At 53.8% G+C, this 27710-nt stretch overlaps 9 protein-coding genes across 9 annotated transcripts; 5 read left to right on the forward strand and 4 right to left on the reverse strand.

Annotated features, from left to right (window-relative positions):
* Nucleotides 1-1957: 1957 nt before the first annotated feature.
* Nucleotides 1958-2483, reverse strand: J4E79_005074 (uncharacterized protein; the record flags this gene model as incomplete). The annotated part of the gene is made up of 2 exons (XM_049353952.1): nucleotides 1958-2425; nucleotides 2481-2483. The coding sequence occupies 2 exons, from the start codon at nucleotides 2481-2483 to the stop codon at nucleotides 1958-1960; spliced, it is 471 nt and encodes a 156-aa protein (XP_049211572.1).
* A 634-nt stretch (nucleotides 2484-3117) lies between these two features.
* On the forward strand, nucleotides 3118-3818 carry J4E79_005075 (uncharacterized protein; the record flags this gene model as incomplete). Its single annotated transcript, XM_049353953.1, has 2 exons — nucleotides 3118-3536; nucleotides 3608-3818. The coding sequence occupies 2 exons, from the start codon at nucleotides 3118-3120 to the stop codon at nucleotides 3816-3818; spliced, it is 630 nt and encodes a 209-aa protein (XP_049211573.1).
* A 1324-nt stretch (nucleotides 3819-5142) lies between these two features.
* J4E79_005076 (uncharacterized protein) lies at nucleotides 5143-6477 on the forward strand (the record flags this gene model as incomplete). Its single annotated transcript, XM_049353954.1, has 1 exon — nucleotides 5143-6477. The coding sequence occupies one exon, from the start codon at nucleotides 5143-5145 to the stop codon at nucleotides 6475-6477; it is 1335 nt and encodes a 444-aa protein (XP_049211574.1).
* A 121-nt stretch (nucleotides 6478-6598) lies between these two features.
* J4E79_005077 (uncharacterized protein) lies at nucleotides 6599-8268 on the reverse strand (the record flags this gene model as incomplete). Its single annotated transcript, XM_049353955.1, has 3 exons — nucleotides 6599-7299; nucleotides 7350-7983; nucleotides 8050-8268. 3 exons carry the CDS (start codon nucleotides 8266-8268, stop codon nucleotides 6599-6601), a joined length of 1554 nt encoding a protein of 517 aa, XP_049211575.1.
* An 845-nt stretch (nucleotides 8269-9113) lies between these two features.
* J4E79_005078 (uncharacterized protein) lies at nucleotides 9114-10471 on the reverse strand (the record flags this gene model as incomplete). The annotated part of the gene is made up of 2 exons (XM_049353956.1): nucleotides 9114-9466; nucleotides 9517-10471. 2 exons carry the CDS (start codon nucleotides 10469-10471, stop codon nucleotides 9114-9116), a joined length of 1308 nt encoding a protein of 435 aa, XP_049211576.1.
* Nucleotides 10472-11074: 603 nt separating this feature from the next.
* Nucleotides 11075-12548, forward strand: J4E79_005079 (uncharacterized protein; the record flags this gene model as incomplete). The annotated part of the gene is made up of 2 exons (XM_049353957.1): nucleotides 11075-11142; nucleotides 11192-12548. 2 exons carry the CDS (start codon nucleotides 11075-11077, stop codon nucleotides 12546-12548), a joined length of 1425 nt encoding a protein of 474 aa, XP_049211577.1.
* A 485-nt stretch (nucleotides 12549-13033) lies between these two features.
* On the forward strand, nucleotides 13034-14431 carry SAH1 (S-adenosyl-L-homocysteine hydrolase; the record flags this gene model as incomplete). Its single annotated transcript, XM_049353958.1, has 2 exons — nucleotides 13034-13205; nucleotides 13254-14431. 2 exons carry the CDS (start codon nucleotides 13034-13036, stop codon nucleotides 14429-14431), a joined length of 1350 nt encoding a protein of 449 aa, XP_049211578.1.
* A 2058-nt stretch (nucleotides 14432-16489) lies between these two features.
* On the reverse strand, nucleotides 16490-20838 carry J4E79_005081 (uncharacterized protein; the record flags this gene model as incomplete). The annotated part of the gene is made up of 6 exons (XM_049353959.1): nucleotides 16490-16510; nucleotides 16559-16826; nucleotides 16875-17483; nucleotides 17533-18062; nucleotides 18548-19999; nucleotides 20047-20838. The coding sequence occupies 6 exons, from the start codon at nucleotides 20836-20838 to the stop codon at nucleotides 16490-16492; spliced, it is 3672 nt and encodes a 1223-aa protein (XP_049211579.1).
* Nucleotides 20839-22307: 1469 nt separating this feature from the next.
* J4E79_005082 (uncharacterized protein) lies at nucleotides 22308-26239 on the forward strand (the record flags this gene model as incomplete). Its single annotated transcript, XM_049353960.1, has 2 exons — nucleotides 22308-22382; nucleotides 22907-26239. The coding sequence occupies 2 exons, from the start codon at nucleotides 22308-22310 to the stop codon at nucleotides 26237-26239; spliced, it is 3408 nt and encodes a 1135-aa protein (XP_049211580.1).
* Nucleotides 26240-27710: the final 1471 nt, after the last annotated feature.

The following is a 27710-nucleotide window of genomic DNA, read 5'->3' on the forward strand; positions in this document are numbered from 1 at the left end:
CGGGGGAGTAGAGAGTTTTAAAGGTTCTGTCGATAATATAAGGATTTTTACGACGATAGAGGGGAAAGATTCACGTTGGTCGAAAGACTCATACTGGTCGGAAGAATTGGGGTTTATTACATGGTCGGTTCTGGCTCACCGTGGTTCGTATCCCGCCCGCAACCATGACTTAGCGTCAACTGACATGGTTTGTGATGCTCAGATGATCCTGCGGCAGCAGAGATTAAATGTTCTCCAGTCAATTACGACGTCAGCTCTAGCATCAAGCAAGCGAAGTCATGGATTGAAGAGTGCAAGCAGCTTCACAAGCACTGTCCCGAACCCGCTATTCCTCTATTACCAACAAGAGTATTAGATGTCAGCGAACAGGCTATTCGACTGCATATCTCCAACGGCGAACGGTGCCATTACTGTGCTCTAAGCTATTGTTGGGGTGGTCCACAACCGGTACGGACATTGGGCGCAAACATAGAAAGCCACAGAACCGGCATCCAAGTCTCAGCTCTACCACAAACTATACAGGATGCAGTATCTTACACGCGGAAATTGGGGGTCAGGTATCTGTGGATTGATTCGCTCTGTATCGTTCAGGACAGCGTAGATGACAAGCGTCAAGAAATTGCGTGCATGGCAAGCATTTATCAAAATGCATTTGTCACAATTGCAGCTACGAACGCATCAAGATGTGTAGACGGCTTTCTATCGACAAGATGCAGACCGAGTTACGAAACCTTTGTCGGAGATCTTCCCTGGAGCTGTCTCGATGGTAAACTTGGGAAGGTGTCCTTGCACCGTCAATATTCTGAAAAACCACGCGAGGAGCCACTCGACGGAAGAGCATGGGCCCTGCAAGAACGTCTACTTTCTCCACGCGTACTATCCTTCTCCTCACAACAGCTAGTGTGGGAGTGCCAAACCGTCAGATACACGGATGGAGGAAACCCTGAGTCACAGGGACTCTTTGAGATGGGCAAAATCAGAACAGAACCGTCTATGTTATCACCATTGACAGCTGCATTGGTTTCGAAGTCTCCGCACAGTATGTCCGCGCATGAAGTATGGAGAAACGTCGTGAAAGGCTTTACTCGGAGGGAAATGACTGAAGAAGGCGACAAGCTTCTGGCAATTTCCGGCATTGCCCAGCAACTCCATCTCATGACGGGAGACGAATATCTAGCTGGGTTGTGGAAAGCATCTCTAATTTCCGAGTTGATGTGGTCCCACGACTTGATGTTCGACGTTGCCAAAGGTCCCCAACCCGCTAGACGACCCGAGACATATCGTGCGCCATCATGGTCATGGGCTTCTGTTGACGGAGCTATCGAATTTTGTGGGTCAACGATGAAGCCAGTAGCAGAAGTCGTCCAGTGTGAGGTCCTCTTGGCAAACTCGAGAAAGCCATTTGGGGCTGTCATTGATGGTCATTTGGTAATACGAGGGCCGTTACGTTCGCTGGAAATAGACGAAGTTCTCCAGTACTTCGATCTGGGCCCTACTAAATTTACAGGGGCAAAAATACCCAGAATGATCCTAGACGGGAACGGAGTTTTGCCAGTCTCCAGTGCAGTATCGCTGCCCGACAGCATTTCGGGTGATGCTCATGTCGATCAGCGCATATGGTTACTAGAGACGGCTCGCTACCACGCATATCCTTGCGGCTTTGTCCTTCGCCAGGCTTCTCAGGAAACTCATCGATCATTCCGTCGCATTGGCTGGTTTGATACTAGTTCGACATGGTTTGACGCAACATGGTGGACCCGCAATTTCTCCACAGAAACAATCACGATAGTTTGAAGAAGATTAAAAGCCATTCCAGCTCGAAGGGATGGAAGGATACGCGAATGCCAACACACGCTTGATATCCCAAACTCCGAGAATCCCAAAGACTGCTCCATGTGTGTACTATAAGATGGCTACATGTCATTCAACACTCCTTCAGCAAAGCTTCCAATTCCTTCTAGAGATCGGCAGGTGGCAGAGTATCTTCACATATGTAACGCACCAGACAGCCTGTCGGCCCACCGACGCACTCCTGATACGGCTCACATTCTGCGCACGGCGGTTCGAAAGACCTACAATACTCTGGGTTGGTACATGTAAGGCCCCGACAATCTGTAGCCTGCGGCCTCAACCCCGTCTTGTCCTTTGGCTTCGAGACCATCGTGCTCGGATCGAGAGGGACAATGAACTCAGGAACAGTCCACAGCTGAGCTTCATCGGTCACTGCAAGTCCGTCGACGCCGGCCCATTTATCGCGCTGGTCAGGGTACTTCCAGGCGACGAATTCTTCGACGTGATGGGCGGAGAGTTGAATGTAGTCAACTACTTCGGTACGAGCGGGGTTGAGTCGGCGCAGAACTCCGTCATATCCTAGCACACGGACGCCATTATCACTCTTGAGCATCATGAGGGCATCGCGGAGGGACTGAGCATGTATGTCAGTATCAATTATTTGCGCTGTATGTTTCGTGCAGACATACCATTGCGTCGTCATATTCAGTAGGGAGACTTCGAATTCTTCCCATGAGTAGAAATGTCGCCGTTGCAGATAGGGCAGTTGAGAGCTTCATGGTAACAGCAGATGACACAGTGTTGTTAATGGATACGATGTAGAAATCTGGCTCGATAGATCGTGCAGTTCAACATAGACGAAAGTCCATACTTTATAATCTTCAGCTTGACTCGTCGAGGTGCACGCAGAGCGAAACGAGCCACTCACGACTTCCGCAACATCGACGACCTTGACGAAAAGATACTCTCACGAATGAGAGAAATCGCAAGTATAATACACTCTCGTCGAGGTGCTTGAGAATCAGCGCACCCATGCTACATACGTCGGCATCATCGTCATTGTTGGCAATCCGAACGGTCTGAGTAAGCGAAAACGGAGCGTTAATATAAAGTCACGTACACTGCGTCTCGCTTCTTGCTTTTCCCCTCTTCGCATCGACTGTGCCACGCCCAGGCAGCTCTACGCAGCAACAAACTCCCAATCACCAAGTATTCACCGTAAGCATTCCTTCTTCACTCCCTTGACATGCTTGATCTCTAACACAGGCTATATTGTCTCTCAGCCTAAATTGCCTCATTTCAGGACTGAACAGCAGATCGCGCATCATGTCGACACCCCGTCCGGAGGTGCGACCAGATCAAGAAGTAGCGGGGAAACACGAAGACGATCCTGCCTCTTCAAGTCAAGCAGAGCCACAAGCTGCAGAGCATGACGATGTCACTCCAGACGGTGCTGCCCCAGCTGACATAGAGGGCCAGCCCAGTGCCACGGATGAGCTCCGCGAGGTACTCAAATTGTTGAAGAGACCACCGCACAGTAATCACACCCGAGGTCTCTGCAACGACGGCCTTGTCAGATACATGGTCTGGTTACCAACACCAGACGATGAAGTAACTCGCCAAGGCGTATACGATGCCCAGCCGTTATCTCCTAGGATGATCAAGCGGTGGCTTGACCGGAAGCCATGGAGCCAGGCAGTCGAGGATCGCTTCCGCGGAGTAGACGGGCGAAATGTTCCCAAAGAGTAAGCCGTACCTAGTTATGTCCATGCAGTATGCATCTCATTCAGATTTGCTGATCGTCTATGTTGTGTAGACAATGGTTAAATCCGCCTCCGGGGGTGTTGCCGTTCCCGGGAACGCTTAATGAGCGCATGGCTGCGATTGAGCAGAACCAGTTAGAACGGAAGGAACAACAGAAGGAACTCGAAGAGAAGATTGCGCGTGGAGAGATTGATAAGTCTGCCCTTGAAAAGCATTGTACAAGCTGGGACGTAATAAGTGACTATAATCTTGATCCACGCTAGGGTGATTGATGAGCTCAGCATCAGCTTCTGCTGGGCAAAGAAGTTCGGGTGCTACAAGTTGTGCCCAGAATAGCAAAACCTACCATGAAGTCATTCGTTCAAATCTTCGCCTAGAGATTTAGGCCTGATGACAGTGTGTTCTTCAAACAACTTTAGGATGTAAATACGACTCGCTCAGAACCGAATGAGGACGCGCATAAAGACAGTCGGAACGAATGTCTCGTAGTCTTCAGAGAAAGTTGAGCAATAGGAAGATGACGCAGGAAAGTATTGGCAATGCCAGATCTAGAAGTGTCAAGACCGACAACGTCACCGCCCACTGGGCCAACCTGGACAGCTGCCACGACCTGCAACCCTCCGTGAGAGTGATGAAAGAACAGATTCAAACATTCGGGGTGTGATGAGAAGATAAGAAAATTAAGGAGGTGTATGCTTTGCATGTCGGCGGCTTCGCGCCGGCCGACTCCCGTTCCGGGACCCACTTAGCGCAGGCAGATACTGTACTGTACACTTTCAGATCGATCTGACAGGGTCTAGGACACCTTTTTCGATGCAAGCAGATCTCCACCTTCGACAACAACGCCCATATCATCTTGGCGAGCTTACGCGTATCTAGGCGTGTACAAAGTGCAGGTGGTGCTGGCGACTCCCAACGCTACCTTCCCTGGGCAGGCCTTAGCCCACATGAGATGACATCAGAGAACCTGAAATGGTTCGCAGGTGGCTGGGAGCCAAAACTAGATCACTGAACAAAAAAGCACATGCACGTCGAGCAAGGAAGAAAATGAACAAATTTGCAGACTACACTAGGATAAGGCAAGCAATTTGGAAAATCTGGTGTCAATGTAGGCTCCAGGGTGTTCAGTTTTCCCTTGTATGAGGTGCATGTACCTGGATGTTGACGTGTGCAGCGGACGGAAAAGGATACTTCCAGACTGGTCTCAGATCTCGAAATCCCGGTACAAATGACTAGGTTCCTCGACGGCGTGGCGGAGAGTATACCGAAAGAAAAAGAATGGGGATTTCGCTGCGCATCATGACCTAACGGGCGTTGTGGGTTCATTACCGTGGGTTCAATGCCGAGAGAGCCTCCTGGATGTATGACAACATCGCAACATAGCGCAACATGTTGAGTCAAGCGTCGGAGTTCTTGAGGTGCGTTTCTGCGAGATGGAAACGATGGACTTGGCTTTACGTAGAAAGAATGGGGTCGCGTTTTGCATAAAGAGGAAGAGGCTCCCGGCTTGAAAAAAGCACATACAGACACGAACAGCTTCAACTTCCTCTTCTGAGCTTCTAGTTATTCCATCAATCTACAGCAATCATGCCCAGCTCTTCGCAACAACCTCTTCGCCAATCTGGCATCTATCATAACCTTCCCACCTTTGACTCGAGCGCAAGGGATCTGAAGGCCATAGTATGCGGAGCAACTGGAATCTCAGGCTTCAACACCATCCGCTCTCTCCTCGACACGCCCGACCGCTGGTCCAAGATCTACGCCCTATCCCGCTCGCCAATCTCCAAAGAGCTCCTCTCTTTCCTCACAGACGAGCAGCGCGCCCGCCTACAGCACATCTCCATCGACCTCAGCTCCTCCAGTGATGAAATCGCCAAATCACTCAAAGAAGCCGGTGCAGAAGCCGACTACGTCTTCTACTACGCCTACCTCCCTCCCGGCAACGGAAAAAGCGACATGGACCCCAGTTCCGCCGAAGCTCTAATCGAAGCCAACGTGCCCCCCTTCAAAAACTTCCTCGGCGCCCTCCCAATCGCCAACATCAAGCCCAAACGCTTCTTGCTACAAACTGGAGGAAAGAACTACGGCATGCACATCGGCCGTGGCCGCAACCCCATCGTCGAATCTGACCCCCAGCCCAAACACCTCAGTCCAAACTTCTACTACCACCAAGAAGACCTGCTGTTCAAGTTCTGCAGAGAACACCCCGAAACAAGCTGGAACATCATCATGCCCGCGGCTGTCATCGGCGCCGTGCAAAGCGCAGCCATGAACACGTTTCTCGCATACGGCGTTTACGCCGCTGTCCAAGCGCACAGGAAACAACCTCTTCAGTACCCCTCAGACTTCCACAGCTGGCAATCCGGATACACGCATTCCACCGCGCGTCTAACCGGGTACCTGAGTGAATGGGCGGTGTTGGAGGACTCGGCCAAAAACCAGCGCTTCAACGCTCAAGACGGCGAGCTCATCAGCTGGGACCGATTCTGGAACGAGCTTGCCCGTTGGTTCGGCGTCGACACTGTGCTTGGTCCTGAGGAGGACGAGTCAAAATACGAGAGCAAGTACTTCGCTGGCGGTAAGGACTGCCCACTTGGCTACGGTCCCCCCATTGAGCTCAAACTCGCACACTCGCTGTGTAAATGGGCGGAGGACCCTGCGGTGCCGAAGGCCTGGGAGGAGATGATGGAGCAGTCGAACGGGCAGCTGACGGTCAATATCCCCGAGACGGATAAGCAGACGTTGGTTATGGCGGACTTTTCTTTTAGCTATCTGGGTACGCTGTCTGGCACTAAGGTGCGCAAGTTTGGGTTCAGTGGGTTTGTGGACACTATAGAGAGTGTATTTGAGACGTATCAGGATATGGCGAAGCTGGGTATGTTGCCGCCTATGAAGGTCGATTCTGCGAGGGGGCTTGTGTAGGGGTAGCTGGTGGCTGTTTCTCGTCACTGTGGCTCCTCGCTCCTCGCTAACAACCATTTGGACAATTACTCTCAGATAGACTCCTACATGCTAGATATGAGTGGCCATGCTGAATGCAAATCTACATCAAATCCTTCACCCGCTCTTCGCTCTCCCTGATCCACTGATCCAGCAGCTGCCTATTCCTCGGCTTGAACCCGACTTTGAAGTACTTCGGTTCCAGCGTCAAACTAGTTGGAATATCATTCGCATCAAGACAGTCCATGATCGCTTCGTCCCGAGGGTCTACCGGCGGCGTAAACTTGAAAGCTGAGATCAACCTCACAAAAGCAGTAAACAGCTCGCGGTTAGCGAGATGCGAACCAACGCACATACGTGAGCCAGCGCCGTATCCGTAATGTGGTGTTCCCGCACCATCTGGAACGTCGAGGTAGCGCTCTGGATCGAATTTCTCCGGGTTCTTGAAGTGCTCTGCGTCGTAGTCGGCGGCGTATGCATTCATGTAGAAGGTCGTTCCCGCTGGGATGTTGACGCCATTCCATTCGATGTCCTTGATCGAGACCCTGGGGAGGCAGATGGGTATGACGGTCCAGTATCGCAGTATTTCTTTGTATAAAGCGGTGATGTACGGGATCTTCTCCTCGTGGAGACAACGCTCCCAGGCATCGTTATTGGGGTATACTTTCATGATCTCATCGTATGCGCGTTGTTGAATCTTCTGACCTTCGGGGGTTGCGAGTTGTGCGATGCCCATGATGAGGTTCCCTGGTACGGTATCAAGACCTGCCGATACCATGGTCAAGCAGATTGACTTGATCTCGGCTGTCGTGTGTTAGTGCGAAAAAGAATGAGGGGAAAAGCTCTCAACATACCTCTGTTCAGCTTCGCATCTGGGTCCTTCATGATATTGCCAGTGATGCAAGGCTTATCCGTACCCTTCTCAATCTTCTCGGTCAGTGTGTTGAGAAGCTTGTCCATGTACACATCTCGCCTCTTTCGGAAGCTGTTCGCCTCGTTGCTCTGGCTGGGGAAGAGTCTCAAGAGTGGCACATAGTCTTGCCAGTTGTTGCTTGTCGATCTGAAGTTTCCTACACCACGCTCAACCTCCACGATCTCCTTCAGCAGAGGCGCGTCCTTGTTTCCGTCTATCCTGTACCCGTAGTTGAGCGTCAAACTGGTGTTCAACGCATATCGCTGCCAGTATGGTCGTGGGTCGAGATCCAGCTCTCCACCCTTGCTATCGTACAGTAGTTCTTTTATTGAGACTGTGGATTCGAGATCGATGAGTGGCATGTAGGATTGTACAGCAGGACGGTTGAGCGCCGTGGCAGCGGCCTTGCGACGGTTCTTCAGGGACTCATCCCACGGTGAAGTACCGATGGTGAAACCTTGGGAAGAAGACACCACTTTGTGGAACGTGTGGAGCATAGGTCGAGAGATCATCGCTGACTGGTTTGTGATCCAGAGATGGCGGACGGAATCGAACGAGTTCGCGAATACGATCCTCTAGATACTCGTGTTAGCATTGACGCTTACAAAAGTATGCTGACTCCATGCGAGATCCAAACTTACCCTGTTTCCCATCCTCACCTGGAAGACAGGACCATACTTCTTCGCCCATCTTTGCGCGACTCTCGCATGGTTCGTACCAAGCTCGTGCAAGCTTCCAAAAAGAGGTAGGCCAGGGACTTCTGGCAGTCCCTTAATATGTGGTGTATCAGTCCCATAGAGCAATCTATACAAGAAGAACCCCAAGACAGCAACGCCGGCGATGTAGATGGGGATAGTCATTTTCTCGACAAGACTCGAGGTCAATGAGAAGACGTGAGAGAAGTGGAAGAGGAAAGTTCGCAACTCTAGAGCAAGAGCGAACCCTAAACAGGCCGGCAGCACTTATAGCAGTGAGAGACCTCCGATGCCATGCGCTTTCTCGTAGGAGGAGATCCCTAGCTGGACACGCCGTTCCGAGGTCAGGCTCAGCATGATTAGCCTCCGTTTGACTGGCCACGAAGGATCCGAGCTTTGATTTCGATGGAGTAAGCCCATTGCTGCGGGGCATCCGCCGCCTGTGTCATGGTGCGCGCAGAAGCGTATGTTGATGCAGCGGAATAAAGCCGCGAATTGATGGTGTTGATGCTAGTGTCAGGGTGCGGAGACGGACGCGTTGTGGAAACGGCTAACTGCTTCGGGAACAGATGATGGGCGCGACAAGCTTTCAGTGGGACGATGGAGCTCTTTGGCGCTCACATCGAAGTCTGGTAGCGGAAAGACCCTCAGAATCATATGCCAGTGGTATAGGTAGTATTGTCGGCCTCTTGCGCGGCCCCTGCCAATTTGCGACCCTCCAACGCGCTGAAACCCGATAGGCTCATCCATCTCAGGTTCTTACTGGATGCTTCAAACTTTGCACTAAAGCATCTATCTGCAAGAACATGCGGATCTCGGGCTGCGTCATTTTGTGACTTCTGCCGCATAGTGGATAGGCTTCCAGAAATTGTAGCAGCGGAATAATTCCTTGTGCACAGAATCAGGTATCGTACTCAGCACATGTTTGTGCTGCTGGTAGCTCCGCTCGCACAAAGCTCGGAGACGATGAGACTTTGATTCTTGAGACCTTTCAACGACTATCAGAGCGCTCAAGCAAAGCTCAACTTCAGCGCAGGCTGAATGCGACCCACACACTCTCCAAAGCCAACCAAAGCCTCCTCGTCTGACCCGCATACTCCTCGAATAGTGATCTCATCCCCATCCTCCAAGAAAGTTCTCTTCTCGCCACCTTCTAAAGCTATAGTCTCCTTCCCGTTGTTGCTTTGCTCTAGGAAACTCCCGTATTCGGCTGGGGAGTTTCCGCTTATGGTGCCAGAGCCCAGCAGGTCACCCGGTTGGAACGGACATCCGGTGATGGTGTGGTGTGTCAGCATCTGCGGGAATGACCAGAGCAGATTTCGTGCATTTACTTTCGATACCGTTGTTTTATTGCCGGTCGACGCTGAAGACGATTAGCACGTGGCAATCAAGATGATACGCAGATGTACATACTCTTGACATCGACTTCGAGGTTAATGTCGTATACACTCTTCTCGTCCTTCTCCTTCAAGTAAGGCAGCACTTCCGCATCATTCTCCAACCCCTTCGTCTTGAACGGCTCCAGTGCATCTGCGAGTACAACCCAGGTGCTGATGGTGGTGCCAAAGTTCTTCGAATTGAAAGGCCCCAGGGGTACGTATTCCCAGGCTTGAATGTCTCTCGCAGACCAGTCGTTCATGAGCACAACACCGAACAGATTCTCTTCGGCTTTCTCGATCGGAATTGGCACTCCCTGCTCATTTGACCCGCAGACAAAAGCACCTAGCTCCAGCTCGATGTCCAGCTTCTTACATGGGCTAAATGTAGGCACCTTCTTTTCTGCGGTAGGATCGAGTAATATCTGACCATTGGGCCGCCGGATAGGTGTTCCTGATGGAACTACTGAAGATGCTCGACCATGATAACCAACTGGAAGATGTTTGTAGTTTGGTTGCAGCGCATTCTGGGGTCCTCTGAATATGACGCCACAGTTATATGCATGGTTCATGCCCGCAAAGAAATCGGTGTAGTCGCCAATCTTGAATGGAAGATGGGCTTTGAGTTCTTTGAGCGGTATTAGAGCTTGCTTTTGGAGTGCAGTATTGTTCTTCAGAACATCGGGGTATGTTGTGTCGACAGAGAAGACGCTTTGTATATACTTTCTGACCACAGAGTGGATTGGGCGGCCGAGTGCTGCGAACGCGTTCAGCGATGGTTGCGAGAAGACAGCTTGATGTGGCTGTATCGTGGAGAGACCGGAGAAGCCATTGTTTGCAGCAAAGACTTGGAGATCTAGTGCGTGATCTCCGATGGCGACTGCCAGCCGCGGTGACTGAGATGACGCAGTCGAGATGACACCGAACGGGATGTTGGCTAGTGAGAAGTGTGAGCCACGAGGTATGCTGAACCAAGATCGTAGCGAAGCCATGATTGATGTCAGTTACGATGCTTGGAAGCTTTCCGATGAAGTGAGATGATTAGATCTTGACGCAATAAGTGCGTACGGCTTTGGGGGGTTTGGCAGGAGCTCAACACGTTCCTTCACGCAATAATTCTTGCTACACGAGTAGACTTGTCAGGGTCAACGGGAGGACTACGGAAACTTGCAGGCTCGGGTTTTCGGCGCCGTAGTCTCAATCCCTGAGCCATGGTGCAGATGGTGCTTGATGGATTACCGGCTTGTGACGGATGAGGCGGGCTCGGAAAGATTCCGTCAGTTGCCAACAGACAGGGGTCATGCGCTCTCCGCCTGTGGGGTAAGCCGACGCGCGCGCTCTCGTTCTTCTCCGCTTTGCTGCTGCGACGCGACAAACGACGGAATCTGAAGCCGCCCATTACCGCACTTCGCGACTTCGCGCCTCGTGATGGCCGAGCCACAGCTTGCCACGGCTACTGCGATGCTGCATGCCCGCAACATCCGCGAAGGGTATTTACGCATCTGGTGCCGTACGCGCGTGTTTGATTATTGCCCACTATTGTCTTTACAGAGGCTCTTCTCTGGTTGATTGATCTTGTGCACACTAACGTCACGATGCCGTCCACTCAGTTTGCATTCAAGGAGAAATACCGATACCAGAATGGCTTCAACTCTTACCATGAGTATGGGCGCGACTGCCCTGCTGTGACGACATACACTAACAATCTCCAGGACGGAAGCAGTAGAAGGCGCGCTTCCAATTGGCGCAAACTCGCCCCAGAAACCTCCATATGGCCTCTACGCCGAGAAGCTCTCGGGCACCGCCTTCACAGCCCCGCGACACGAGAACCAGCAAACATGGCTTTACCGCATCCTGCCCTCCTGCGGACACAGCAACTTCGAGCCCCGCGAGTCCAAAACGTTCAACACGAACCCCGAGAACAAGCCGTGGGAGAAGATACACTACATCCCAAACCAGCTCCGATGGGATCCCTTCGATCTCGACGAGACGGTGGACTGGGTGCACTCACTCCATCTAGTGGCGGGTGCGGGTGACCCTACAATGAAGTCAGGCGTCGGATACTTTATCTATGCCGCAGGAAAGGACATGGAAGCCAACGAGGCATTCTACTCGGCTGACGGCGACTTCTTGATTGTGGCACAACACGGCGTGCTTGATGTTCAGACGGAACTGGGGCGCCTCGTTGTGCGTCCGAATGAGATTTGCGTCATACCGCGAGGCATTCGGTACCGTGTCACCTTACCAGAAGGCCCGGTGCGAGGCTACATTTTGGAGTTATACCAAGGCCATTTCACGCTTCCTGAGCTGGGGCCCATTGGCTCCAACTGCCTCGCAAACGCGCGAGACTTCCAGGCGCCAGTGGCCGACTTCGACGAAGACACCGAAACCGAATGGAACATCCTCGCCAAGTTTGCCGGACACCTCTATGCTGCGAAGCAGAGGCATACACCATTCGACGTGGTTGCATGGCATGGACTCTATTACCCGTACAAGTACGATCTTGGACGCTTCAACACCATAGGCTCCATCTCATTCGACCATCCAGACCCGTCCATATTCACCGTGCTCACTGCACCAACGGACCGGCCAGGTACCGCAGTAGCTGACTTTGTCATCTTCCCACCGCGATGGTTAGTGGCTGAGAACACCTTCCGACCGCCATGGTACCACCGCAACACTATGTCCGAGTTCATGGGACTCATCGGTGGTCAATACGATGCGAAGACCGGTGGAGGCTTCCAACCGGCTGGTGCTTCTCTGCACAATGTCATGTCTGGCCATGGACCCGACGCTGCGACTCACGAGAAGGCATCCAATGTCGACCTACAGCCCAACAAGGTCGGCGAGGGCAGCATGGCCTTCATGTTCGAAAGCTGCCTCATGATTGGCGTAACAGACTGGGGCCTCACAAAGTGCCAGAAGATACAAGAAGGCTACAACGCGGAGAGCTGGGAGCCACTGAAGCCGCATTTCAAGAGGCCTGGCCCTAAGAAGATCGACAATGGTGTCTCGCCACTGGTGGCGGGAACTGAGGGTGATAAGGGCCAAGTGCCTCACTATACCTGAGCGCGAAGATATCGGGATGTTGTACTTTTAGCGTTTGGCCCGAGTTGGCCACTTCGGTGATATTCGGTGCTTACGACCAGGCTTACTGCATTGGTATCAGTAGGATGGCGCGTCGCGATCAACAGGGTGTCGTTTCAATGCCCCGCAGCGTGGGTTTGAACAAGACAGTGAACTATGAGCATGAATATGAGCATCATGGATCTACCGTGTGAACTACCAAATGATGCCAAATTCTGCTACTCATCCTCCCCTTACCCTATCGCATTAAATCCTCCGTGACACGTACTAGCAGTGTTGTCGGGCGGTGAGTTGTCTTGGTGCAGTAAAGTGCCGATGTGGAGCAAAGTCTAAGGGTCCACTAGCGTCAACAACTGCTAGAGCGCGGGGCTATCTCTCCCACTTTTCTCCCTCGACGTTTGTTTCTTCATCCTCCCTTCACCCCTCTCCCTCCCTATACCCCCAATACATCACATCAAACCGCCAGAATGTCTGCCCCCGCCCACAAGTTCAAGGTTGCCGACATCAGTCTTGCGGCGTTCGGTCGCCGCGAGATTGAGCTCGCCGAGAACGAGATGCCTGGTCTGATGGAGACTCGCCGCAAGTACGCTGAGGACCAGCCATTGAAGGGCGCCCGCATTGCTGGATGTCTTCACATGAGTATGTCTATCCTTTCATCACTACAGTTACAATGCTAACCCACCCCAGCCATCCAGACTGCTGTTCTCATCGAGACCCTCAAGTCCCTCGGTGCTGAGCTCACCTGGACCTCCTGCAACATCTTCTCCACCCAGGACCACGCTGCCGCCGCCATTGCCGCCGCCGGCGTACCTGTCTTCGCCTGGAAGGGCGAGACCGAGGAGGAATACGAGTGGTGCCTCGAGCAGCAGCTCACAGCTTTCAAGGACGGCAAGAGCCTGAACTTGATCCTCGACGACGGTGGTGACCTCACTGCTCTCGTCCACAAGAAGTACCCTGAGATGCTCAAGGACTGCTACGGTGTCTCTGAGGAGACCACCACCGGTGTCCACCACCTCTACCGCATGCTGAAGGGCAAGGGTCTCCTCGTCCCTGCCATCAACGTCAACGACTCCGTCACCAAGTCCAAGTTCGACAACTTGTACGGTTGCCGTGAGTCGCTCGTCGATGGTATCAAGCGTGCCACCGACGTCATGATTGCTGGCAAGGTCGCCGTCGTTGCTGGTTTCGGTGATGTCGGTAAGGGTTGCGCCCAGGCTCTCCACAGCATGGGTGCCCGTGTCATCGTCACCGAGATCGACCCCATCAACGCCCTCCAGGCTGCCGTTTCCGGCTTCCAGGTTACCACCATGGAGAAGGCTGCTTCTCAGGGTCAGATCTTCGTCACCACCACTGGTTGCCGTGACATCCTGACTGGTGTCCACTTCGAGGCTATGCCCAACGACGCCATTGTCTGCAACATCGGTCACTTCGATATCGAAATCGACGTTGCGTGGCTCAAGAAGAACGCCAAGTCCGTTACCAGCATCAAGCCCCAGGTCGACCGCTACCTCATGAACAACGGCCGCTACATCATCCTCCTCGCCGAGGGTCGTCTCGTCAACTTGGGATGCGCTACTGGTCACTCTTCCTTCGTCATGTCCTGCTCTTTCACCAACCAGGTCCTTGCCCAGATCATGCTGTACAAGGCCTCCGATGAGGAGTTCGGCAACAAGTACATTGAGTTCGGCAAGACCGGTAAGCTCGATGTCGGCGTCTACGTTCTGCCCAAGATTCTCGACGAGCAGGTCGCTCTTCTCCACTTGGCACACGTCAACGTTGAGCTCTCCAAGCTCAGCGACGTCCAGGCCGAGTACCTTGGTCTCCCTGTCGAGGGTCCTTTCAAGAGCGACATCTACCGTTACTAGATTTCTTAATGTCCAGCGTTTGGGAAGTTTCAACACGACGTTATGAACTTCGATGATACCACTTCGAAAAGTTGTCTGTCTTCAACGGCATAGCATCGAGCCTGGGGCTCGGCGGGGTTTGGTCGTTCAAAAGGCGTTGTTTGCACTCATCTACTTGACCCTTCAACCATGGTCAATACCGATGATGATACCCTATGTAAGAGTGAGATATGGCTAAGATAGACTGCGTTCTCCACGCAGCATAAGAACAGTAACAGGCCACCGATCTTGACGGTGGACTGAAGAATGAACAATAACGGGGGGGCTCCATACCCGCCTCAACAAACACCTCTTCGGCCCTGATACCTCCCGTGATCAATGTGCAGCTACGTAGAGTTTCGTCTCGAACACAAACCCACTTTCATCGGGCCCCGCGAAGATGCAAGAAGTACTCCTTGCGTCTCTTCTGACATGTTGACGTCTGCAGTGCTCAAACGTTATTCGTTCTCGCGTCCTCCACATCCATGCCGTATCGCACGCATACGTCAAACTCAACAGCCGATCGTACACACATACACACACACAACGTTGCCCAACATTCCAGCAAAGAAACCGCGAGACGCATGTTCCGCCGCTAACATCGGATCGGACATGTCGCTGCATGCACGCCACATCAAATACTTCCCGCTCAGCATACGCAGTACGCAGTGTGTATGATGCAGTAACAGTGGACGCAAGGAAGTCACCGCAGCGAAGAATGTGTCAGGTATGCTCCTGCAATGTAATGTACGAACGGACGACACGTTGCTATGCGTAGGCATGGCGGGCCGCTGTAGCTTTAATCCCATGCATTGCACAGTCTGACAGGGAGTGACAAAGTTCGATACATCGGATTGAGAAGTAAGTTTGGTCTTGCTGTGGTTGGGAGGCGAACGGTGGTTGCTATAGCGTTTCCCGTGCTCTTCATGCGGGAGGACCGATATATCGTGTCGGAATGTAGCACGATGGAGGGTTTCTCCGTTCGTAACGGCCAACTGCATTGGGGTTTGGTAGTATACGAGCTTTTTGGTCGAGGAAGCGAGGGCTTTTGCTCGTGCTTCTGAAGACTACACGAGCGATACATGCCCAATTCATACCCTTTTCATTTCATTCCATTCCTCACACCTCCCCACAGGCAAGACATACCAAACTCCCCACCTCAAAAACCGACAAGTCCACCTCCCCCAACATCTCACAAAACCAAACAGACAACAACATCCCTGCCCCAACCCCGTTCCACAACATGCTCCGCCTCCGCCTCGCCCCTGCCTGCAGAACCGGGTATCTGGAACCACGACATGGCGAATTCGAGGCTGAGCAACTTGAAACGTTAGACTCGTCCTCTCCAGCCTCGTAACATGTTGTGCGTGTGTGGGGAAAGAAAGGGAAGCTACAGCGTGGTTACACGCGGTCTTGCATATCCAATATAGATCGGAGGGAAGTTTTGGTGAGATGGATATGGCTTGGGGGGATCCTGGCTTATTCAACAGGAACACGACGTTTTTGGTGACATGTGGGGTTGAGACATGCGGAAAGTTTATGACGCCACGAGAGAACTGCGTGGTGACATCTGAGGCTGATTTCGGTACCGTAGAAAAAAGGGTGTGGAGATGGGACAGGGGTTGGCGAGAACTGTAATGCTGATGCGATGCGCGTAGTTTGGAATTGCGAACAAATGTATGTACTGAGGAAAGATATTACAATTTAATGCGGACCTAGATTATCCGCCTGCTGTCTGCTACTACTACTGCTATACAAAGCATATGTACCTTCCTGACCCATAGATTATCTTGGAGAAAAAAACAATGTAACTGAAAATGCCCTATGATGCCAACGCTTGCTATGGGATGGAGAACATCTGCCTTAGTCTCCATGGTGGGTGATGATGAACCAAAGTAGAGAGGTATCAAGAACAGTAGGAAACGATGAGCCAGCCGGTGCTTTTCATCGGCGGTAATGATGCCGCGATCGGAATATCAAGAGTGAATAGGGAAACGCCACCAAAATTCGAGAAATGGAACGCCGGATGCAGCGAGTGCCTTAGCGGAGACCGATAACGCTCTGGGTATTGTCAGTAAAAGCTGTGGGCGTCCGTTAGGGTAAACATACCATTTCCAGCGTCCAGACCCTCCTTATCCACACCTTGAGCTTGCCTTCGACACCTCTGACATTGTCAAGCTCGACACCTTCCCACCAGCAGCGGCGAGCGGGTTTCCTCCAGAAGAGGAGCAGCTTCTGCGCCATTCCGACAGCGTTGCTGTTAGCGAGGTCGTTACCCTTAATGTCCGTCCTCAGGCGTGCAAGAGCGATGCTGCAAATAACGGCTTTGTTGGGCTCGCCGGCGCGGTGACCCCATCGGTCGTCGTGGTTGAAGCCACTGCGTGCTGTTAGCTGCTGTTCTCTGATTTGCAAGTGGTATGCTCACCCTGCAGTCAACATCTCGATCAGGTGCTGCTCGGTCGTTCCTGGCTCTTCGCTCTTCCTGAGACCAGAGAAAATGCCATCTTGTCTCAACAATGCTTCGCCTGCAGCCCGCTTGACTTCGATCATCTCGGGCTGAGTGATGTCGCGATGCGGTGGGATAGCGTAGAAGTCGAGATCCTCTCGCAGCACAATTATACCAGCGCGGTCCTGGAGCATGTCCCTGGCAGAGCCATGCATGGGCTCAATGGGTACAGCCTCGGCAGCATGTTCGGCAGCGGTCGGGGATGGAGGCGATGCGGGAATGGTCTGGGCTACAGTGCGGAAGAACTCCAGCATGTACTGTAGGGAGTTTGGGTCGTACTGTGAAGGGTAGATATTGTCAGATAAGTATAATGCGGGGTTGGAGAGGTGGTGCAAGATCTTAGCTACTGGGGTCGAGGGAAGGGGAGAGGAAGAAGAAATGGGGTTACCAACGTCGACTGGGTATACGTCTCCATCGTGGTAGGAGTTCATGTGCCCATCAGGGAGCAGGCCATTGGGAAAGAGGGAAAGGAGGACGAATTCGGGAAGGGTTAGAAGTTCGTCTCGCGATAGAGTGAATCGCGTGCCCCTAGGGTTCGGGTTAGCCTTGGTGTCGCGTGTGACGATGCTTTCCGTACCTCAGTTCCAGAGTGATGTTCTCGTCTGATCCACCGAGGGTGTTGATGGGCGGTCCTGCATTTGTTGTTTGCGACACCTGAGTAATGATACTCGCGGGACCTCCTGCGGATGCCATTACGTACGTAAAGGACTCGAGTGGGCTGGATCCTTCGCTGTAGGGTGGCGGCGGCTCTCCGTCGTCGAGGTCTTTGCTACTGGAGCCTTCCTTGGTGTCGGAAGGGAGCGCGGCTTTGGTGGCAGCTACAGCAGCAGCGGACGAGGATGACTCGGTAAAGGCAGGCGCAGATGTGAATGCGGGAGGTGATTCGTCTTCGGCGGTTTCACCGAGCTTGTCGCGTTCCTCAGCGTCGTCGGGCGGGAAGAAGAGAGAGGAGAAGGGAGGTGGGTAGGGTGATTCGCCGGCTGTTGTCGTCAATGCGGCGGTGCTGCTGGCGGGAGCGGTGACGGCGTAGCGTGGACGGGAGGAATCGCGCTGGGTGGGATTCGGAGGCAAAGGAGTGACTACGGACAAGCCGTCTGTACTGGAAGTCTGCGTGCGCGACAAGGTGCCGGTGGTTGTGTATTGGACAGGACCGGATGATGAGCTCGAAGGGGCAAGCGCGCTAGTAGCCGCTGTCAATTAAACCTGAGCGCGTGGGCACCACGAGGCAGCTACGCGCATTAGGTGGAGCAGCGGTCGAGGTGAAAGGGACGCAAATGTTTGCTTGCTGGGCTGGGCGGGAGGTGTTGTGCGTGTGATGAGGTGCCAGTGCCGCGATGGACGCGGAGTGGTTAATCAGTCCAGGCGTCCGCTTTGACCCTAGCGTGCTTTCCAACTTTCGAGCAGAAGAGCAGGCACAACCTCGGAATGCGATGTGATATGCTTCGCATCACGGTAGCTGCGACATAAATGCAGATCACTCTTGTTAGAACCATGACGAGTGTATTATACAAATCAAGCTTTGTCAGAATACGGGATAGTATATCATCACTATCACGTCTTCTATATCCTAACCCAATCTAGTGCTTCGCTACAACTCCCGCCTCGTTCGCTTGCGCTGTGATGCGGCGCTTGTAATCTTTGACGGTTCCATCGAAGTGCTCGATCGTTCCGTTGTCACACACCCACAAGCTTGTGCATACGTTCTGCAGCATAGTGACATCGTGACTGACCATGAGTACACCACCCTGGAACTTGTTCAGTGCTTCCGAAAGCGCGTCCATGGCCTCGATGTCCAAGTGGTTAGACGGCTCGTCAAGCACGAGAATATGCGGGTTCTGCAGCGCTAAGCATGCAAAGGCAACACGCGATTTCTGACCTCCTGACAGCAGTTCCATCTTCTGTAATCCAGTCATACCCGTAATGCCAAAGGCACCAAGGTGACGACGGTATTCTTCATCTGCCCTTCCGTGGTACGTCTTCGACATGAATCCGACAGCGCTGTCGTTCAGGTCCAAAGCATCAACGTGATGTTGTGCGAAGAAGCCTACACGTAAGCGTGGGTTTTGCGAGATGAGACCAGTGGTAGGTGAAAGTGCGCCGATGAGCAGCTTCAAAGCCGTCGTCTTACCAGCACCGTTGGGACCAACGATACCAATACGTGAGTCGAGTTGCACATCGAGGTCGACGTTCTTGAGCAGGATCTTGTCGGGCGTGTACCCAAAGGTAACACCACTCATCTGAATGATAGGAGGTGACATCTTCTCCACCTCTGGGAACTTGAAGTGTACCGAGTATGCTGCTTCTGGTGGAGTGAGGACTGGCATTTTCTCCAGCTTCTTGATCCTAGACTGGGCCTCAGAAGACTTGGCAGCATTGTATCGGAACTTGTCGATGAAAGCTTGCAAATGCGCGCGCTCGGCCATCTGCTTCTCGTACTCACGCACTGCTGTCTTGCGGCGTTCTTCTTTGGTAGCGTAGAAGGAGTCGAAGTTGCCACCCTTGTAGTAGTCGAGTCGCTCAGAGTGTTGATGAATGATATCGGTTGCCACTTCGTTGAGGAAAGCTCGGTCGTGAGATACGACAAGTACTGTGCTTGGGTAGCCCTGGAGGTAGTTCGCCAAGAAGGTAATAGAGGGGACGTCCAACATGTTCGACGGCTCGTCAAGCAGTAGCAGATCAGGTTCACAGAACAGCGCACGTGCAAGTGCCAGTCGCATCCTCCATCCTCCAGAGAATGTCTTGGTCGCAAATTGCTGTCGTTCTTGTGAGAAACCAAGACCTGCGAGGATACTTGCTGCTCGAGATTCTGCCTTGTCAGACTCCATCTCGGCGAGCTTGCCATGAATGTCGCTCAGAGTGGTATCTAGACCTTCACGCTGAGTGTCCAGCCTGGCAGCATCTGCGGAGGTGTCGGCCATCTTAGCACGCTCTTCTTCAAGCTCAGCTAGCTCCTTGCTGATCTTCTCTTGCTCCCGAAGGAGATGCTTGCGCCATACATCGGCGTCCAAGACAGCCTGCAGTGCGGGTGTGTCATCACCAGTAATCTGATGCAGTCAGTCATTGGACTTGCGTAGTGCATGAAGTGACTTACCTCCTGTTCCACGTGAAGAATCGAAATGTGCGTAGGAATAGCGACCTCACGGCGGGCGAGGGCGCGAAGCAAGGTGGATTTACCAATACCGTTTTGACCTACCAGACCGTATCTGCGGCCATATGCGAGTGTCAGGGAACTATCTGTAAGGATGCGTAATCCAGGCATAGAAATGTCAAAGCTATCGATCTTGATATCTTTGCTCTTATTGTTGGCCTCGCCCAACTGCAGCGGGTTGACAGCCATGTAGAATTCTTCATAGCTTTGTGCCTCGTTGGGCTCATTGAGAAGTCGAGAAGCTTCATATTCGACGTTCTTGAATTCTTTGCGGTCCTGCTTCGCACGGAGCTTGCGTTCGGCCTTTTCAAGTTTCTTGCGATCGACCCTGGATTCAACTTTACGTGTGTTGGCAGATTCTAGGTCGACGGCGCCGCCAGCAAGACCTAGCGTGGAGGAGATGTTCCTGGACGAGCCCACGTGGATAGCCTGGTCGAGCTTCTTGGCTGAAGGAGCCATCTGGCGCCGCTCACTGTCTGTGCCATTGGCGGCGTTCAGGCGGGAAATGAATTTTTCCACAAGGTTCTGGATACTTGTCTCATTCTGAGGTGAGAGATCTCCGGACGCTGATAAGAGCAGAGCGCTCACGGTGGCAGCGGCTTCCTCAAGTGGGGAGGGGGCATTTGGGTCAGTGTCGGAAGTGAACTGGTTGGCAGCATGGGTCAGGTACCCGGCCGAGTACTCTGACAGGACAGGGTCGATGTTCGGGATTTGGGTTCTGATTTCGGATTCCATGGTGGCGGGTGACGAAGTCGATGTCGGCCGCAGTCAATGTCACCGTGGCGCTGGCGAGGTCGGCGAGCGGGCAGTCCTATCTCGTGCGTTCACGTAGTCAGCGTGTAATAGCGGGGCAGCGGTGGTCTCTGCTTCGTGCGGTGCTACGGCTGCTTGTCCAAGGCAGAGAACATTTTGACGTGGGATGCCAAATGTGGCGTGGCGGCGGTTCTGGAAGGAGCGGGCGGCGGCCAATCAGGGCGTCGACGCCGACAGCCCATCAAACATGACAACCCATTGCTGCGCCTGTGGACTGGCACAGATGGCGGATCTGCACCACGCGTCTGGAGGCGCTCTAGCAATGATGTGCTCCTAGGATTGTCCCGGTTGCTCGCATCTCTGTGTTCCCGCGGGTCAGCACGCATCGCACAGTCACGTCAAGCTCTGCACGCACAGCTCGCCCAGCAAGCCGTCTGCCAGATGGACTCCAACGTGCGCCCACTATTCCTAGAGTGAGGGGCACAACGGTCTCGATAGTCTGCAAAAAGCCTCTGGAGTTCGTAGCGGCCCTGGCAGTCATCTTTCAGCTGGCTTAGGTCGGGCACGGAGCCGCCTTGGCTACCCGGCATGCAACATGTGATGTAGCCTTGTCAATTGGCTTTTGAAAATTTACGGACAGAACAACGCATGTCTAGGAGTACAGCCATGGCAGGTAGAACACGCAGCATGCGCGCTTTAACGGCGGAGATATATCCCGGGGCGCTGAATTCGCTGCCTCAGATACACGGATTCCGTCCTATCCTCAACCCATGCTCCCGCTTCTCACCACTTCTCCGCTCTGTGGCTGACGTGCTGTGCGTTTCGGCTATCAAGGATCTCAATCACGAACAGCTTTCCTACCAGAGTAATCGATGCCCGATAGAGCCGATTCAACAAATTTCTACCACGCCATGCTCGTAGGTACCAAGGTCCTTCTGCCGTTGACTGTACCGAATGCTGGGCGCGAGGTAACATGCGATGGCTCCGTGGCTGCACAGTCTAAAGCACGCCTTCGCTACCACCGATGGACTACATAAGCCGGTTGACACTTGCGTACGCCGCGATCAGCAAACATCTCCACTTGGCTACAGGGGTCTCTCCAGGCAGTTCAGCGGCCGGCTGCCAATCACCGTGTGCTGTGACGGGCGCCCGGGATGCTATCTGGTACACTATATTTGGGTAGCTCTGACGGCAGAGGGGTTCTTCCAGCCTCTCTGCGCCATGTCCCTGATTGTTGTTGATTGTTACTCGGCGCTAGAGCTCGCCCGAGACAGATGGGCGCAACGTCGTGGTACGGCCAACTGGGCACCGCAGCGGGCCCTCAGTGCCTGCCCAAGGAGTTGCTGCCTCGGGCTCGTCGCATGCAGCATAGGTTGATGAGATTGACTTTACTCGCAGCGTGGAGCTATGACGGAGCAAAGTGAGGCATGGGGTCTGTGTACCTCCGTGTTATGTTTCGAGTCGAGCTGCCGCTATCAGCCCTCATCGGCGACATCTCGCTAATCCCAAGAGAGCCGGGTAGCCCTGTACGTAGATCCCAGAAGCAACAAGCAGTGGATTCTTCAGTCGTCCGCTCGCTCCTCGTCGAGCTCCACCTCTCTGCTTCAGCCCGTCGTGGTGCTTGTGCCGTCCATCCTTTGCTGCGCTCCGGAATGCAGTACGCCTGCTCCAGCGCCTGATTGAGCCCCTCTCCTCCCACCGTCTATACTCGTGCAGCTCGCGATCCCTGGTTCACCGGCACCCTGACATGCCATAATGCTCGACAAGTCGTCACAAGCGCCTCGACGAGTGACCTTTCCCCGGCGGCTTGGTTTCCAACGAGAATGAAAACTGTTCCAACGGTAATTACCCTGCATTTCTCTATCTCATAGTCCGTGGATCTTGTGTACGCGCTGCAGCTGCCCTTGATTTGTTTTGATATGTCTCGATCGCCGACGCCGCGTCTGCGTCTACTTCCGAGAGCGGCTACACCACGACTGTCTCACCTCGATATACCTCTCTTATAAGATGTCGTACTAGGCGCCATGACTGACGGACCCTTGTGATACAGCTCTGTGCCACTGCCGCTGTCGTTGGTACATCCTCTGTCGGCCTGGCCTTTGGACGGGAGGCCCCCTTCGACCCGTCGCACCCCAATAGAAAAAAGGCCACACCAGCATACGAGCCGAGTCTTAATCCCATGTCGACCGCTGCCATGACCACGACCGCGCCTCCCTTTAGCGGCCCCGTACCCGTCGTTCCTGCCTCGCGCATGCCGTTTGCGACTCGACTCAGTCAGGACGGCCGTTCACAGCTGCGGATCGTAAGGAGGAAGACGAGCGACGACGCGGCGCTGCAGTTGCCGACGAGTGCGACGAGTGCGAACTACCCCTCGAGTGACCAGAGTGTGTCCGACGTAGACACGGCCAGATACGTGCCGTCACGGCGAGCCTCGTGGATCAAACGCCTCTCCTCCATATCCAACTCGTCAAGCAGGAACACCAGCCCGTCCCCGCTGTCGCCCGCCGTGTCGTGCTCCAATGGCTCCATGGCCTTCTCCCACGAAGGCTCGACGGCGCCCATAGCCGGGAAGCGATCCTCTTCACCCGTGTCACGGAACAAGCTGGTGAAGCGCTCCTCGTCAATGCGCGGGCCTCGTGAAGAGCCCAGAACGAGCACCTCGACCCTGCGACCGTCCTTCCGTCGTCCGGCCACCAGTCACCAACGCAACGCAACGCTGCAGAACTACGGCGCGCGGCTGTCCATGACGGCCGAGCATACTTCCATGGACGAGCACCCGCATTCCGCAGGCACCGACAGCGAGGCCGAATACACGCAATTCTTCACAGCGAGAATCATGAAGGAGCGGTCACTAACGAGGCGGAGAGGCTCCGTGGCATATGCGAACGGGTTCAAGAGGATATTCCCGGACGACAAGCACAAGCCCATGCTCGTGCTCGCGCGGTCGGTCGTAGCAGGTTCAGAAGACGTGGATGACTCGACAAGCGACGACGGTGAAAGCGTCTTCTACGTAAGTAGGCCAGAGACGCCGCTCAGCATGACGGCCATGTTTGCGTCCAGGGAAGCAAACCAAACTCGTGGCCGGCCCTCCACATCCCAGCCCGAGCATGCCCCTCGACCCAAGCGCTCCTTCTCCATTACTTCCTTCCTGTCGTCCAAGAAGGAGCGAACAGGCGCCGTGTCCAGACCCAGACTTTCCCGCCGTGCGAGCCAGCGGGTCAACTCAGCACCCATCCTGCCTACTATGAGCAGACGGCCACACAGCACCTCTTATGGAGAAGGCCGCCGCGATGTGACAGACCCCAAACCAGCAAAGCGCGACATCGCCACGTCCGCCGGGCTCCCCGAGTCAGCGACGGCACGCAATGCTTCTCACACCAGGCGTCTATCGTCGCCCTTGCCGGCGCTTCCTCCTTCTGACATGCTCGCTGGCGCGGGCTTGGCGCCCTTGTCTCAGCAGCCCGACGATTTGGCCTCAGCCGCACCGGGCGCCAATCAGGCGCCACCATCCCCTACTCTAGCGCAATCGGGAGTTCGGGTCTCGCGTCATTCCATGGCCCCCTCAGAACAGGCCTCGACATTGGTCGGCTCGTCTGATAATGAGCTTCGCGCCTTAGGCTCCGGCGACGAGGACGACGCTGACGTCCAGAGCGATACCGTCTTTGATTCGCTGCGCACTGGTGCGACCAGAAGTACAGCTGGCGGCGCCCGTGGGCCTCGCATTGAGACCATATTCGACGAGTCACCCCCCGCCAAAGTCAAGGTCAAGGTCACAGCCCTACGCGATCTACTGCCGCCCGGCGCTTTTGGGGAGCCCACCGTCAATGGTGTCGCCGGCCACCAGAGCATCGCCGAGGAAGAGGAGAGCATCTCGACACCCGTGCGGACTGTTCGTCCCCAGCGCTCATCGCAGGACTCGCCCACCTTCTCCCGAACACACAGCGCGCCTCTCTTTCCCAAGTCGATAACGTCGTCTCCCCCGAGCATGCCCAAGCCGCTTTCGCTTGGCACATTGGAATGGGACTCGCGAGCAGGGGACGACGACGATAGCAGTAGGTGGTCACTAGAAGAGGCAGATGATGAGGATCCCTGGGTTGATCATCCAACAGTCAACCACAAGGCCACACCCGTGTCGCTGCTGCGACAGCACAAGCATCTGCTCGCACCCGATTACGTTCCTAACCCAGCTACGCCCAAGCGTCCCACATCAGAATTCGGCGACAAGGACGCGCGAAGCAGCATCTTCGACTGGTCTGAACAGCAAATCGCAGATAAGAACTCAGGCAGCTGCACGCCGCCACGACCTCGGACGGTGCACGGAAAGAAGGATGCGGACCGCAGAGGCAGTCGCTCTGTTGGACGCAGAGTCCCCAGCGGGTTGCACGCCCGCAGCCAGAGTGTGCCCGTCGTTCCGGATCTGACTGGCAAGCGTAGCACAGTGGTCACAAACAAGTTTGGCACCTGGGGTGTGGGAAGCAAAGGTGTCACCGAAGACTGGAACGACGACTTTGACTTTTCCGAGCTCACTGAGGAGCCTGCTGCAGAGGACGGAAGCTCGCCTATGGGGAACAGTGGCTCGTCTATGGTCGTACCAAAGACTATACAAGAACAGCAGAATAACGTCCTTGCGAACATCAGTCTTCTGCGCGAATGGGGTCTACTAATTGAGGAGCTCAAAGAGCAAAGAGTACGCGCGGTTGCGCTCGGCATGATACAAGGCCCCCCTTCGGGCATGTGGCTTGAAGTGGATGCGATGATCGAGCTTGCAGACCAGGAGGCCGACCACGAGGGCCTGGCCCACGCCTCTCCTCCCTCATCGCCTGGCTTTGACGACGACGCTTTTGACGAACCACCCGCCAGCCCTAGCCTTGGACGAGGAAGGCAGAAGTCATCATCTCCTAACGAAGATAGCCCCAAGCCACCACAGTCAGCGCGCCCTCTGAGGAAGTCGATTCTCCCATCCAACAACGGCATCTTTACCCCGCAATCTTCACCGATCACACCTAGACTGGAATCCGACGCCACACCTGCGACACACGAATCCAAGACTATCGTTACGAGACCCCGGAAAGACTCGGAGGCTAAAGCACGTTCTGTCATCGAAGCGCTGCAAAAGAGGAGGAGCGCATACGAGCCGTTCCTGGATGCGCCTCCCGTACCTTCGACACCTTCGAAGAAGGTTCCATTCGACACCGCGACTCTGCGACGCATCGTGCCATACGTTAGTACGTTGACGCGCAAAGTCAAAGACACGATCAGGGGTGCGGAGGGCTTGTACTCGAGTCCTATCGCAAGCCCACTACACGAGGAGCCACCATTCAGCATGATTCACCAACAAGATGCGGATCTTGCGGCTCAGATGAAACTCATGACAGTGATGTAAATTCACAGGAAACAACGACGCGATGGAGCTATTACGAGCATGTTTGGGGTAGCATTCAACTCGCTCCGTGCTGGCCACACGCATCTGGGCAAAAGTTTGTGGGGAGAAACAAAAGTTTCTTCTGGATATTTCCCTTTGGATCAGAGCGTTTGAGCGACGATCTGGCCTCCATGGCCTGATCACCTTTACCCTGTATTAATTACGCAGCCGTCGATTACCAGGTCAGGCCAAGTACTGCATTTGAAGCGACATGGCATTTGCGATTCCTTTTTGCATAAGTTGCAGCATCTCCCAGCCAGGATACACGTGGAAAAGAGGAGGCATGCGATATGAAGCGCACATGCGCAGCATGCATATGTTTTGTCTAATGGAAGAATACGGCGCATTGAGGATTGGGTTTCCTATGTGGATGTGGAGCATATAATACTCTCCTGGTGGGATGGGCATACCGCGCAGTTCGCGAGAGCCGCTTTTCTACACGTCTCAGTCATGTACAAAAGCGGGTTAAGGGTTTTCTCTTTGTTCCTTTGTCTCATTGTCTCTCTTGATCTATGGTATCTTGAATCACCATGAGGGTCTTCTCAAAATCATAGCATCGATATCTGACGGCTGCTCACTGTCGCACAAGACAAGAATACACAGAATTTGAAACATATCTTAGACTACCTTCCCGCTCATACATCATGATGTCTTCACTTTTGACTTTCGGGTTCGGCAACTCTATCGTATCCAGATAGTTTAGGCCCTCTATGTGTTCTCTAACAACCGACAGAACCATATTCTGAAACTTCAGTACACCGCCACTTTCTTTTAGAAGACGGTCATTCCGGAATGTACTGTCGTATCCTGATTCCCGGTTGAGGCCTCTCGAATACATCAAAGCTCCGGAGCCGTTGTTGCGAGCCCAGCTACTGCAGCCCCATAGCCGAATCACATACCACTAATGCATTTACACGCAGCGCCCTGATGAGCCAGCTGCTAAGACATCGCCGAACGAGGCGCAGTAACCCGCACGCACGCACTGAAGATCGTCTGCGCATCTTGTTCATGCCGGAGAGCCAGATCATCGTACAGCAGCGTACCACTCGCTTTCGCTTCTGCCCGGGCGGGTCAGTGAGCGGCAGAGACACGGGACGAGAAATCCGTGCAGAACATCATTCTAGGACAATACAACAGAGAATGCAGCAGGACATGCGTGAAGTCCAGTCTCCTTACAGATACTCCGCACGAGTAAATTGTGCGTCAAGCCATACCAACAATCTTGGATGATCACAACAATACAGCCCATGTCGCATTCCAGTCATAAAGCCGAAGCTACCACTAACCGAGAGACGCCCTAACACGCTGCACTGTCATCCACGATGCATATTCCGGTTTTCCCAACGATATAGCTTACCACATTATGTGCTATACAGCTTCTTTCGTTCATCTTCGGGATGGCTACCGCGATTGATGGTCCGACTCCCCGGCA

The sequence above is a fragment of the Alternaria viburni genome, assembly GCF_023758015.1.
Source record: "Alternaria viburni strain BMP 2772 chromosome Unknown scaffold_9, whole genome shotgun sequence".
In the NCBI taxonomy this organism is placed as follows: domain Eukaryota; kingdom Fungi; phylum Ascomycota; class Dothideomycetes; order Pleosporales; family Pleosporaceae; genus Alternaria; species Alternaria viburni.